This window comes from Mchenga conophoros, linkage group LG16 (assembly GCF_057382185.1).
Source record: "Mchenga conophoros isolate Kocher_MC1m ecotype Shallow Benthic linkage group LG16, M_conophoros_male_GT1.1, whole genome shotgun sequence".
Taxonomy (NCBI): Eukaryota; Metazoa; Chordata; class Actinopteri; order Cichliformes; family Cichlidae; genus Mchenga; species Mchenga conophoros.
This window is the reverse complement of record NC_140541.1, coordinates 4,006,956-4,019,810: the sequence shown is the minus strand read 5'-3', so window position 1 is coordinate 4,019,810 and position 12,855 is coordinate 4,006,956. Positions and strand designations below refer to the sequence as shown.

Genomic DNA, 12,855 nt, shown 5'->3' with positions numbered 1-12,855 from the left:
GTGACGAAAAACTGCAAAAAGTGGAGAAGTTAGGGCAGAGCATCCAGCACGGCAGCCGACCTCACCGGCGCCATTTTGTATCATCACCTAATATGCTTAATTGGTAGTAGGCTTTCGAGCCTATACAGCTTGGAGTAAGACAACATGCATGAAGAGGATGATGTGGAAAAAATACTCATTTGCCTAATAATTCTGCACTCCCTGTATATAAAGTGGTGAGCTATAGAGAAATGTAACAAGAACTTGCCGTGTAGTGATAGAATGTCAAGAGTGTGTTTGATACTGGATGAAAATTGCACAGTACTAAATAAAAGATACAAAACAGTGTTACAACTTGTCAACAGTATTTTGATTCTAACTCTTGTTTCTTACTTGCAGAACTTTCAGTAAAATGTTGGACGTAGTCCGAAGCTCTACCAGATTCAACAAAGGAGGCTCTGGATCCACATTAAAAATGACAATAAATCAGTTATTTACTCTAGACCTAAGAGTGGATAGGACTGACTTTGTGGTTTGCATGTTTGCTATTTTTTACAAATGACTTATTTTTTTGTTTGAGGTTTTTTTAGAGGAGGAATCATCTACATCAGCGGTCCCCAACCCCCGGGCCACGGACCGGTACCGGTCAGTGAGTCGTTTGGTACCGGGCCGCGAGAGTTGAGGCTCGGGTGTGAAATGTATGGTTTTCAGGGTTTTTATCGGTTTTTAGTGTTATTTTGTTATCGTTTTTATCGTTAACTCGGTTTTCCTGGGTCTTTTCACGTGTGTTATGAATAAATCTACTTTTTTCGGTACCGGTACTAGTTTTATTTTGTTGTATTTATCCGTCGTGCAAAAAATATCGTCGGGCATAAACCGGTCCGTGGTGTAAAAAAGGTTGGGGACCGCTGATCTACATGTACTAAATATTATTTTCAGACAGCTAACAATCAATACACAAGTCTCAACAATCGCCAATATTGCCAATAGTAACCTGGCAAGTTTACTTGTACAACTAACTTACTTAAGTCAGTTTTTTCTTAGTTTGTAAAGTCGTCTGTCCCTTCAGCCTAATCTGCATCTTCGCACTCGGACCATTTTCACTTTCACTTATGAGAAACAAAAAAGAAGAAATTCACTCTGTGATCCTAGTCGTTAGCAGGTTTTAGACTCAGTTTTAACACCAGGTTAATAACTCTATTAGGCAGGTGGAGATTCTTAACATCAAAGATAAAATCAATACAATACATTTGAAAAGCCTCTTCAACTGATTGTGGAGTACATTAATGCATTCACATAGTGATAAGAAAAATCAACATCCAGGTGTTTGTTAGCGAGAGATAAAAGAGCAAACGTTGTATTATACTACTGAGTCACCATCAGATGAGCCCCCACCCTATCTGCAGAGAAACGTGGAAGGTTGGCATTGATCAGATGATCAGATTGAGTTTATCGATGACTTTGGTAACACCTCAACTTTCAAACAAATCTCCTGATTCTTTGAAGCACATACAGTGAGGAAGAGGCTGCCTTGAGTAAAGCAGCTGACAGGTGTGACGAGTTGCACAAAATGTCTGCCTTTCCTCCCACAATCCCCTGCATTGCTGTACAGAGCTGACCAATGTCATGTGGTGCCCTGTGTGATGTCACAGCAGTATAAAGGCCTCACTCGGCCGACCAGCTGCCCTGAGCAGAGTCAGCGTTCCCAGCCTGGACGCCTCGGCTGGAGGGACTGCTGTTACGAGGAAAACTACAAAACTACACGGCGGCGTAGGCCTGTAGTTTTGTTTTTTTCTTTGGGGTTCCTTTGAGGCTCAACTGTTCCCCTTTTGGATTTTCTGACTCCGTTTTCTGGATCAAGATTTTAGATTTCCTGCTGAGCGCCCAAATCTGGGCTTCCCAGGCATCCTTGTCCAGACAAGTAAGTGTCTTTAAAGTTTTTTAAACTGTTGTGAATAATGAGCTCCAACGGAGAACCAGACAAAGTGATCTTTTTATATTTTTTTAGCTGAAGGTTAGAACAGGGCATCCCAGAATAGCCGCTGAGAACATCAGATTGGATCCCAGCTGAGTGGCTGATGGCTTTTTAAGGGAATCAGCAGCAGGGCTATCAGTTGCCCCTCCAGATATGTGCCACATGGTGCCTGTCAATCAAACTGAGATGTGTTGGGGTGGAGGTGGTGATATTTTTAGTCGTTGGCTTTAGCGCCCAACCCCCGGGCACGGGGTGGTGGTGACTGACTGCAGCAACACTTCAAGGAAGCTTTTATTTTAGATTTGAGAATAGTCAACAGCTGAGCCGAGTTTGTATTTTAGTTTTATTAAATGTATTTACAATAAATTTAATATCATTTAGTTAATATAATGTTTTGAGCTTGTGTTTTATTTTTCAAGTGGAGGTTCTTGCATTTGGCTCATTTACGCTGTCATTGCTTTTAAGATGTTTCCAGACGTGTCCTATAACGAAACAGCCCAAGAACATTGATCTTAAAAAGTACATAAAATCTGAGTTAAGTGTTTTGTTGTTGCATTAAATATATTTACTTTGGAAATTAATTTATTTTAACTGTTTATAAAAAGCATATAATATGAATACAAATGAATAAAGTTAAATAGAAAGCAGGACTCAGGTTTCACAGAAAACGTAATAATCCTAAGAATTATTAGCAAGTCATCTTATTTCTGCTTCTAAAGCTGAAATGATTGCAAAATAATAATAATTCATTGTTTACATTATTATTGCTTTTATGCTTATTATAATTGAGCAGCAAACGAACGTTTCAGTCCAAACAGTCTGAACTCTGGAGGGGTGAGAGTGTAACTAATGTGTTATAAACGCTCCCCTTGCTTTGCCTCGGGCTCAGTTTCTGAACTGTGACATCATGTGCATCATGTGCATGTTCAGTGTTTCATTTCATCTGTTTAGCTATATCATGCTGTTATTGTTCAGTAGGTCCCACATCATAACTGTTATGATATTATTACTCCACATGATATAAAGATGAGAACATGTTTCTTAAGAGGTTTAAAAATGTTGAAAAACTCATTAAAAGTAAAAAATATATGTCTTTATGTTTTTATTCACATAATGTTTTTAGGGGCTTATGATAGTCCTTTTTGTTATTTATTACACAGTGATTAATATAAATTGTTAATTATTTACTAATTTTAAATAAAAAAATTAAAATAATAAAATATATATACTGTTTTATGATGATGACATATATGATTTTATATATAATATTATTAATGTGGTTATTAAAATAATAAATATTAACATTGTGATTCTCTGGATGGAGAGTAAATTTTATGGTATTCAAAAGATCAGATTAATTAGAATGAACTGTCAGATATTCGAATGTTCATCTTTAGCGTGAAGGAAACAAATGAAACTTTACAATTGGAAATGAAATTAAATAAAAAATAAATAGATAAACATTTAAAAATTAATTCTATTAATGGCCCATTCTCCTTACAAAGTGAGATTAAGAATTTTAGCTCCATGGTTACGGCAATAAGATAATTCCACACATCATAACATCTCAAATAAAATTATTGATGTCTTTATGTTGAAATGATTCTTTATTTTCTGATTTGAAGCTCACCATTTTTTGTTTTCTTGAGATTTTCGACTAGTTAGAATAGAATAGAATAGAATAGAATAGAATAGAATAGAATAATCCTTTAATTTTCCCACAAGGGGAAATTTGGGTGTAACAGCAGCCAGAAAGACACATATACAACAAACAGTACACAGGACACAGAACAGAAACATACACAGTTTTTCTTACATATTTACATCGAGGACAGTGGTTACCAAAAACAGATTGCTGTACCGTTATTAAATAAAATAAAATTAAATACAGATAAGAGGCAAACCAGGTTATAATGTGAACCGGTTGATAAGATAGTGCAGTTACAGCGCTGACGTAAACATCTGTGTTTGTTGGGAGCAGTTCTGATCGTGCAGTCTGACAGCTGCAGGGAGGAAGGACCTGCAGAAACGCTCCTTCATGCATCGAGGATGCAGCAGTCTGTCACTGAAGCAGCTCTGCAGTTCAGCAACTGTTGAAGTTGCTAAGTTGAAGCTGAATTACCTTAATAACCAGAGTGGGAGTTATTTCATGCCTCCAACAGCAACAGCTGTCAGTCTTTGTGCATTGTAAAGTTGACAAAACTCTCAGGTGGCCTGGACCAGATCCAGGAGGACTCCAGTGCCAGTCAAGACCAGTCAGAGCCAGTTTCACCAAAAAGGGCCAGTAAGACGCCCGGCAGAGCTTAGCAGTGCCAGTGAATGCTGCTGATAACGAATGAAACACTGATAAAGACAAACAAAATCCATAAGTTTTCCCTTCAGGCAGTGGGACAAATTCCTGTGTGACGGGAATGTCGCTGATCAATCAAACTAGGTCAAGTTTCACTGCCCTCGCTGACTCCAGTCTACTGATTTATTGACAGTTCATTAAATAGTGTGAACAGTTTCTAAATAATATAAAGCACATCGTTGACGTTCATCTTCTGATGTTGCCTGAAACAGAATTAATTATAATTAATGTGAAGAAAATTAAGCTCAAATAGGAAATGTAGTTCATTTCCAATGCAGGCATCAGCAACAGTATTCGTTTGGTGACTACCAGCAGCTGTTTTGCTTCCACTCTCCCACCACTCGTGAATGAGAATCCAAGACGAAGCAATGCTAAGTGAGCTAGCCACCCTTACAAACATGAACTCAGACATAATGCCTGTGACTGTGGGCTGGAAGATGCCTTTATTAATCTGAAAGTGGCACTAAGAAACTTCTCATTTCAAACTTCCTGTTAATGCAAGTGGCTGATAGCAATGGCTAGAGTCACATTTGTAAAATACAGCCTTTACTGCTATTAAAGGGTCTTTGCCTCACACTATATAACACCTTGAGGCGACTGCTGTGGCTTTCCTTTAAGAATATGTAAAGTAAACATGTAAAATTTTACAATTTCATTTTTTACAAAAAAGTTCAATTATTAGATAAAAACCCTGAGGAAAAGCAAACTATCATAAAATCACAGCCCAGTCTACTGAACGAACTGAAACCTGAGAGCAGTTTCCCAGTTTTAAGCTGGTGTTCTGATCTGCCTGATCAGCTAGTGGTTTATCAGCCAGACTCTGAGGAGCCTGGACTACATCTGGGGATGTCACTCCTAAAATAAACTCAGCAGAGTTCCTGTCAGCACACTAACCATCAAAGAGAAGCTGTGGACACAACATCTACAGAGCCTCAGATGCAGCTGTTTGTGTTTTTACATATGTTTTATTTACTGGAGTGAGCAGCAGTGGGATATTTGATGCAGTTTAATGAAGACAAAGATAGTGTAGTTTCATAGAGTGCTGAAAGATATTTGTTGTGGTCACATCTGAATATTTAAAAACTGATGCTGTGTATCTGTGTACTGTCTGATGGGCAAACTCTGTATGACATTCTGAGTGGAGATGATCTAATTCATCTGTGGTCGTTACCTAAACACAGGAAGATGTCTTCATTTTTGCAGATAAGAAATATAAAGACATGTATTTGGTACAGAATATGCAAAGGTTCATCCTGAAATATATTTTTCACTCAGATTATAGACCAGTGGTTTTTAACCTTGTTGGAGGTAACGAACCCCACCAGTTTCATGTGCGCATTCACTGAACCCCTCTTTTGTGAAAAATAAAATGTGATTTTTTTCAAATTCAAGACATAGATATGTTTTTTATTGGTGCACAAAATGAGCCGTGCATGTCACGGTGGAGGCTCTGCCGAACCCCTGGGATCGACTCACCGAACCCCTAGGGTTCGATCGACCCCGGGTTGAGAACCACTGTTATAGACGAACGTAATGCTTGTAACGTTGTTCTGCACATCCAAATGTGTCTTTCTTCATATCACCTATATTACCCACAATGCACCTTAAACTCATAGGACTCATATGTGAAGGTTACAGTATTACTCCTGTCACTGCATTATTGGGTAAAACTCTGCTGCAGTGGTGATTCCCTTTGAGATGTCCAAACTGAAGTAAAAGCCATCTTACTAACTTTGGAAGAGACAGCTTGTCTGAAGTCGTGCTGGTTTGACTGACAGCATGAAAAAACCCAAAGTCATCTCCCTTTGTTGCTGTTTCCAATGTAAAGGTAAAGTTAGCTTTAGATTTGTGCTTTACAGCCCTGTCTCTGTGGACAATTCAATAAAAAGGTAAAAACCATGAATTATGTCTATAAACAAAAATAGTTAGAGCCTATTTCTAAAAATCATCTGGACTCGTGAGTTAAACTAAGAAAATCTCAAGTCTTAACCCTATAATGAGTTTCTGAGACCTCGATCTCATCAGCATGATCAATACTTGCCATAATTTCAAAATGTTACGGACAAAACTCTTTTTTTTGTCTAACATTGTTGTTACCAAAAAGTTGCCAAAAACACCCAATATATGACATGCGATAAAAATATATAATAAATATAGAACAAAATATATCATACACAACATGATTTGGCAAAAAATAAATACACTTGTGGATTTTGTTTATGAGGGTTAATAAACATGGCTGGCTATTTTTTGATGGGTTGGGTCTTACAGGGTTAAAGACGACTCCTTAATTTTCTCCCAAACTGTAAAAAGCTAAAAACAAAGGTCTCACAACAATAGTTAGAACTGGAGCAGTCTTATAGAGTAGACCTTATTATCTCTCTGGACTGACTCCTGATGTCCACTTCCGAGCATGATGTGGAGTGATACTGATATGTGCTGCCGGGTAATGCCAACAATTCTTTGAAAGGACGTTTCATTTTATGCTGCACTAATTTGTTGATGTTGTTTGACGTGTCCACTGACTGTGTCTTTGTCTTATTTGTGTGTAGGGTGCCAGCCAACATGTCAACACAAGCACCGACATTCACACAGCCGCTACAGAGCGTCGTGGCACTTGAGGGTAGTGCCGCGACGTTTGAGGCTCAAATTAGTGGTAAGACAGCTTCCAGACTGAACCGACTCACATGTTGAACCCGACCATTTGTGACTGTTCTGTCGTCCACAGGTTCTCCAGTTCCCGAGGTGAGCTGGTTCCGCGATGGCCAGGTTCTTTCCACCACCACTCTGCCAGGTATACAGATCTTGTTCAGCGATGGCCGCGCTGTTCTGAGGATTCCTGCTGTGACGGCTGCACACAGCGGAAGGTTTTCTGTTAGAGCCACGAACGGAGCTGGACAAGCCACAAGCACCGCTGAACTCCTCGTTACAGGTGAGAGCAGGGAGGCTGGGACACCGGTGACCTGGGAAAACACAGGAAAAATACACTGAAGTATTTTCCCATTCAAATCACTGAATTCAGGCGTTCCAATCACTTACATAGTCACTGGCTCCTATAGCATTCAGGCTGCTTCTACAAACATTCGTGAAAGAATGGTTTGCTCTCAGACCTCAACCTCAAGGTCCGACAGGCCAAGTTTTCTAAAACCGTGGAAATGCAAAAGCCCAAGAACAACGTGATTTAAGTCATTCATTTCTTATACGTTACCTTTCTAGTACAAATCTCCATCATCTCCATTATCAGTTTGCAGTTTGCCTGCTTGCTCGTTGCTGTATCAGCATGGCAGTATTATAAAGGAATACCATCAAAAGCAACAGAGGCACAAATACATCCAAAAACAAATCATTAATGTTGCTATACGCTACAGTAAAGTGAATCTTAGATGAGATCCTCAAACTCTCTGTGGGTTAGTGCCAGTCTAAATGTATCCTGCTGGTCTTTAACAGGGGGGGGGGTCGTGTAACTTAATCCAGTGATAAACTCAGCATAGATGCAGCTGTTGCAGCACATCATTGCATAAAGTTATTAACAAACTTAAACCCACTGAGGTCTGAATCGTTGATTTTAATTTATTAACGATAATATAAAAGACATCAGGACTCATTTTATTATGTACACAGAGACACTTCTGGTACCAGGCTGGTTCAATTTCTTTCCATTTTTCAGTTTTTCATGAGATAGCAGGTGTTTTTGGTCCACACTGACACGACAGCATCACGTCATTATAGCAGATTTGTTATCTGCACAGAAATGGATGTAAACTGCAGTTACCAGATTAGAACTCTTCATTTTTGTTTATTAGTCTTTGGTGCTTTTAGTTAGGTTACTGCTTGGTAAGGGCAGGTCAGCATTAAAATCAAGCTAATCTTCTATCTCTGCAGTGGAGACGGCGCCTCCAAATTTCCTTCAAAGACTTCAGAGTTTAACAGTGAGACAAGGCAGCCAGGTGAGGCTGGATGTGCGAGTGACAGGAATCCCAACACCAGCTGTGAAGTTCTACAGAGAAGGGGCCGAGATTCAGAGCTCGGCCGACTTCAGGATCCTCCAAGATGGAGACCTGTATACTTTGTTGATCGCTGAAGCCTTCCCAGAGGACTCTGGGACATATTCTGTGACTGCCACCAACAACAGCGGACGGGCCACCTCCACTGCCGAATTGCTAGTTCAGGGTAAGCACCACAGTTTAATTAATTCTTCAAATACGTCAAGTTTGGTCAAAATATTTTATGTGGACACGCATAATCCTCATAATAATTGAATACTCCAGTTTTTAATATGTGTTAAATGATAATTTACCATAATTAATCAACCTAAACTTTCATTTTTATTGTTGTTGCAGGTGAGGAAGCTGTGCCAGCTAAGAAACTGAAGACTGTTTCCACATCCCAAATATCGGCTTCCCAGAGCAGAGTACAGAGGGTGAGATAACCAAGTGTTCTAGGGAACAATTATCTGAGTTTAAGTTGATTAAAGTAGAAAGCATAGTTCTTAAATAGTAAATATGTCTTTTCCCAGTATTATTCAGGTACTTCTGCCTGATTGTCATGTTATGGTGACAGTACTGCTAAAAAAAATGCATGAAAAAGAAACAGAGTGTGGAATTAATGTTTCATTTCTTAGTAAATATAAAATGTTCCCCTTTTGAAGGTGGAGACTAGTTTCCAGGCCTCCACTAAGAGGGAGATCCATGTAGGAGAAGGAATGATCACTCAGCATTTGGCTCACAAAACCCCCCCACGGGTTCCTCCAAAGCCGACCTCCAAGTCCCCGCCGTCCTATGTTTCCAAGGTGACGGCAGGACGTCAGCAGTCCCCTTCGCCTGTCAGACATGTGAAAGGGCCAACACCGACACCTGTCAGGTATGCAAATGTGATCTCAGTGAAGGCAGGTGGTCATCTAAATTGACTACATGAACTGACTGATCTACGTGTTGTCGTCTACAGACCAGTGTCTCCATCCACCAAACTGTCTGTTTCTCCCATCCGACCAGTCAAGTCTCCCATCATGACCAGGAAACAGGTCAGAGCATCTATCTGGAGTCCACTTTCACTGTCAAGATGCTGTAACAGTGACTTAGTGTACATGCCTCGGTTTGTTTGGATTTTCAGTTTGCTCATCAGCAAATACCAAAAAAAACATGAAACGCTGCATATTCCATGTATTTAACTGTATTAGTGCCATCTTCAGGTGTGGGGTAGCAACACAATTAGTGACTCTGATTTTGAATACCAGCTAGTTTTTGTACAAATATTATTGATCACTGATGGAACAGTCCTGTTTTCTCTGGTATTGTTGTTCTTGTCTTCCTGCAGAGATGCAGGGTGTAAGTTACTGTTAGAAAGTATATATGTATATATGCTGTAACTGAAATTACAGCATTTGGCAATAGTAATAACAATTTTTAGAGGCAACATGAAAATCTGCAGGAGATCACATGTAACATCAGGATACAGAGGAAAAATAAAACACAATGAATAAAGTTTGAAAACTGGTTCATAAAGTGGCTTTGATCTGTCTCTCGAAGCACACACACAACAACTGCTGTTAAAATCTGCAGACCTTCATTTTTTGAACGTGTGTTAGATAAAGCGTAACCTCAATCGACTACTTGCAGGTATCTACCTCTGCAGAGGTTCTGCCGCCCTGGAAACAGGGAGACTACGCGACTGAGGCGAGCTATACCAGCATGGCAAGCATGACCGCTGTCAGCAGCACCACTCAGCTTCACATGGAGAAGCACTGGGAGCAGCAGGTGGCTGCCACCAGAGAGGTGAGAGTGGTACAGCCTGCATGCTGGTTAACTCAACTCAATCAGTACATCCAACCTGACATGTTAGTGCGTTTTGTTTGTGACTGCAGAATGAACACGGACAAATACTCTGTTTTTAATTTTGCTTTTTAAACTGACATCACTAACTTTTATGTTGTGAACATGTTGGCCCAGCTGTGCCGATGTATTGGATGTAAAGTGAACATGCATTTATTTTCTGTTCTTTCTGTCTTCTTCTTTTCTTTTCTTTTAATGCAACGTTGTCCTTTCTTGGTTATTAGCTGTGGCTTCTAATGTGATTATCCTGTTTGCCAGAGTGTGACTCTTTGTCATTTTGACCCAGTCTTCCTTCAGGACATTGTTACTGTTTTGAATTCACTCATAACCTTAAAATCATATTTATCGAATTGAACTCATCATAGAGATAATATCAGTAACAATCAAGCTCTGGGCAGCAAAAGGGTCAGTTTTGAAAAATGTATGTTCAATCCAAAGAAAAAACAAAGCTCTTTTTAAGAAGGTGTGGCTGAAAAATTCTAAATCAGTTTGCAAACAAGACGTTTCTGTGAGATCTTTTAGAATTGAGTTTGTAGGCATAAATGGTAAATGGCCTGTATTTGTGTAGCGCTTTACTTAGTCCCTAAGGACCCCAAAGTGCTTTACACCACATTCAGTCATCCACACATTCACACACATATATACTGCACTAGTGCGCTGCACTAGTCAGCAATGATAAGAGAAAAAAGGAAGGTCCCATTTTAACCATACACAGCAGGTTTATTGACATTCTAGTAAATAAGAAAAGTTTATTTATAGAGCACTTTTTACAGGCAAAAAAATCACAAAGTGCTGTACAAATCACAAATATTAAAATAGCCAGCACTGCATCATTTACATAAGAAGTTTTTGGCTCAGGATAAAGAGAGAGTGTTTGGTCACATTGTTGAGAAAATGACCCACATACTGAGGGCTCGAGTTCCTGCGACAGTGCCCTGGGTTTGTGTCTTCCCACAGCCACCTTATGCATTTAATTCATCAGGTGACTGCAGATCAGGATGGTAGAGCAGCTCATCTAATAACTGGAAGGATGATGAGTTGATCCATGGCTGCTCCGATCTGCATGCCAAGTATCCTTGGACAAGATACTGAACCTCAAGTTGTGAATCTTGGATAGAAGACTGCGTGATATTTCACTTCTGTGTTGCGTGACTTTATGGATGCTTTATTTGTCGTGTTTTTTTCAGTCCTTAAGGCTTTTGGTGGAGCATTGTCTTCTCTGAGATGTGTGTGCTGCTTGTTGTGTCTTCAGGATGAGGGAGAAAAAAAGGCTGAGGCTGTGGCTACAGTGGTGGCCGCTGTTGACCTTGCTCGTGTCCTCAAGCCTGTGCATGGGGAGGGTGTTCGGAAAGAGGAAGAGGAGGATGTGGAGTTGAGGATAAAGCAACAGGCGGCAGCAACTGCAGAGAAACAAGTTATTGCAACAAAAACACTTCCTACTGAGCCTGCTGTGTCTGCAGAGCAGCACAGAGTCCAGGTCTCTCAGGTTGGACGAGTTCCCTGAATTCAGTTACTTACGTCTCATTTTAATGATATGGAGCATCAACTATCCTAACACACTCTGTTGATTACTCCAGATTCAGAGAACAACAGAAATCTTCTCCTGTGTGGACACTGGTGTCGTCCAGCCCCCAGTTCCACATTTCACAGTTTCTAAAGTTTCTGTTCCTAAACATGAACCTAGACATGAGGTAAGAAGAACAGCTTGAGGCCATCGTCGTCCCAAAACCTTCATTTGAATGTGAACATCTTAACATACAGTTTTCCTTCAGTCTAATCCCCGTTGATCCCGTCCTCACAGTATCCTACCACAGCATTTGTTTCTTTTGAGGACTACCCCATCATAACATCCACTAGCTATAGTTTGTGGTTATTATATAACAGCAATAGTAACACTGTTTTTTTTTCTTAGATATGACTTTGTGTTTTGGTTCAGAGTAGTAGTCTGTAGAATAGATGAAGCAGTCACCTCGTGGAAAAACCATCTAAATCAGCTATCATCAGATAATCCCACCTCACGGATTAAATCAGTCACAGCAAAGAAACAGTTGCTGTTTCTCAACCTGTTTCAGTTTTAGTCCGTTTTTAGCTGGTTTAGATTTCCTGTTTAGCTTCAGTGTCTCTTGCTCACTAATCCCCAGCAGAATTTGGACTCACTATCTGTGTGTGATGGTTAATGCTGTTCTCATTGGCTGATCAGGTGTCCCTTGCTGGCTCTGCCATCGCTACACTGCACAAAGAGCTATCCTCCCCTTCAACCCCCAGAAAGATCATCAAGCCAGTCAAATCTCCCAGTCCGTCTCGACAGGCGGCGGTGGAGGTTCATGTGATACCTGAGCCCTTCCCACCACCGTTCAGAGATGTGCGATATAAGACTCAACTTGACAGCAGAGGCGCTTATGCGTTTAGTGAGGAAGAATTTGAGGAATGGGAGCCTCAGGTTGGTCTGATGTCCTCACTGCTATCATTCCTATCGTTCCTCAACTTAATCCTGTGTGGATGTTCACCTGAGTTCTTCTACCTATCTTAACGCAGCAGCAACTGATATGCTGCCTTTCACCTGCCTCATGAAGAAGCCTCCTCCTCTTATTCCTGTCTTTGCTGCTTCACCTTCATCCCTCTGTCCTCTTTATATGGTTTTTTGTCTACTCTAACCTGTTTTCTCCCTTTATTCTAACAGAACCCCATACTTTGTTTTTTGGGGGACAATTTTTTAAGTTGTC

The 12,855-nt window shown here is 40.2% G+C and overlaps 1 protein-coding gene across 1 annotated transcript in view; it reads left to right on the top strand.

Moving 5' to 3' along the window:
- The first annotated feature begins 1,685 nt into the window (after window positions 1–1,685).
- The window catches only part of ttn.2 (titin, tandem duplicate 2), a 217,356-nt gene continuing 206,186 nt past the window's right edge, over window positions 1,686–12,855 (top strand). The window contains exons 1-8 of the mRNA XM_085250572.1: window positions 1,686–1,900; window positions 6,857–6,960; window positions 7,033–7,236; window positions 8,187–8,474; window positions 8,645–8,724; window positions 8,953–9,164; window positions 9,249–9,324; window positions 9,920–10,075. Of these exons, the coding sequence (XP_085106698.1) occupies window positions 6,870–6,960; window positions 7,033–7,236; window positions 8,187–8,474; window positions 8,645–8,724; window positions 8,953–9,164; window positions 9,249–9,324; window positions 9,920–10,075 (1,107 nt within the window). The 5' untranslated portion in view covers window positions 1,686–1,900; window positions 6,857–6,869. The remainder of the gene's footprint in view (window positions 1,901–6,856; window positions 6,961–7,032; window positions 7,237–8,186; window positions 8,475–8,644; window positions 8,725–8,952; window positions 9,165–9,248; window positions 9,325–9,919; window positions 10,076–12,855) is intronic.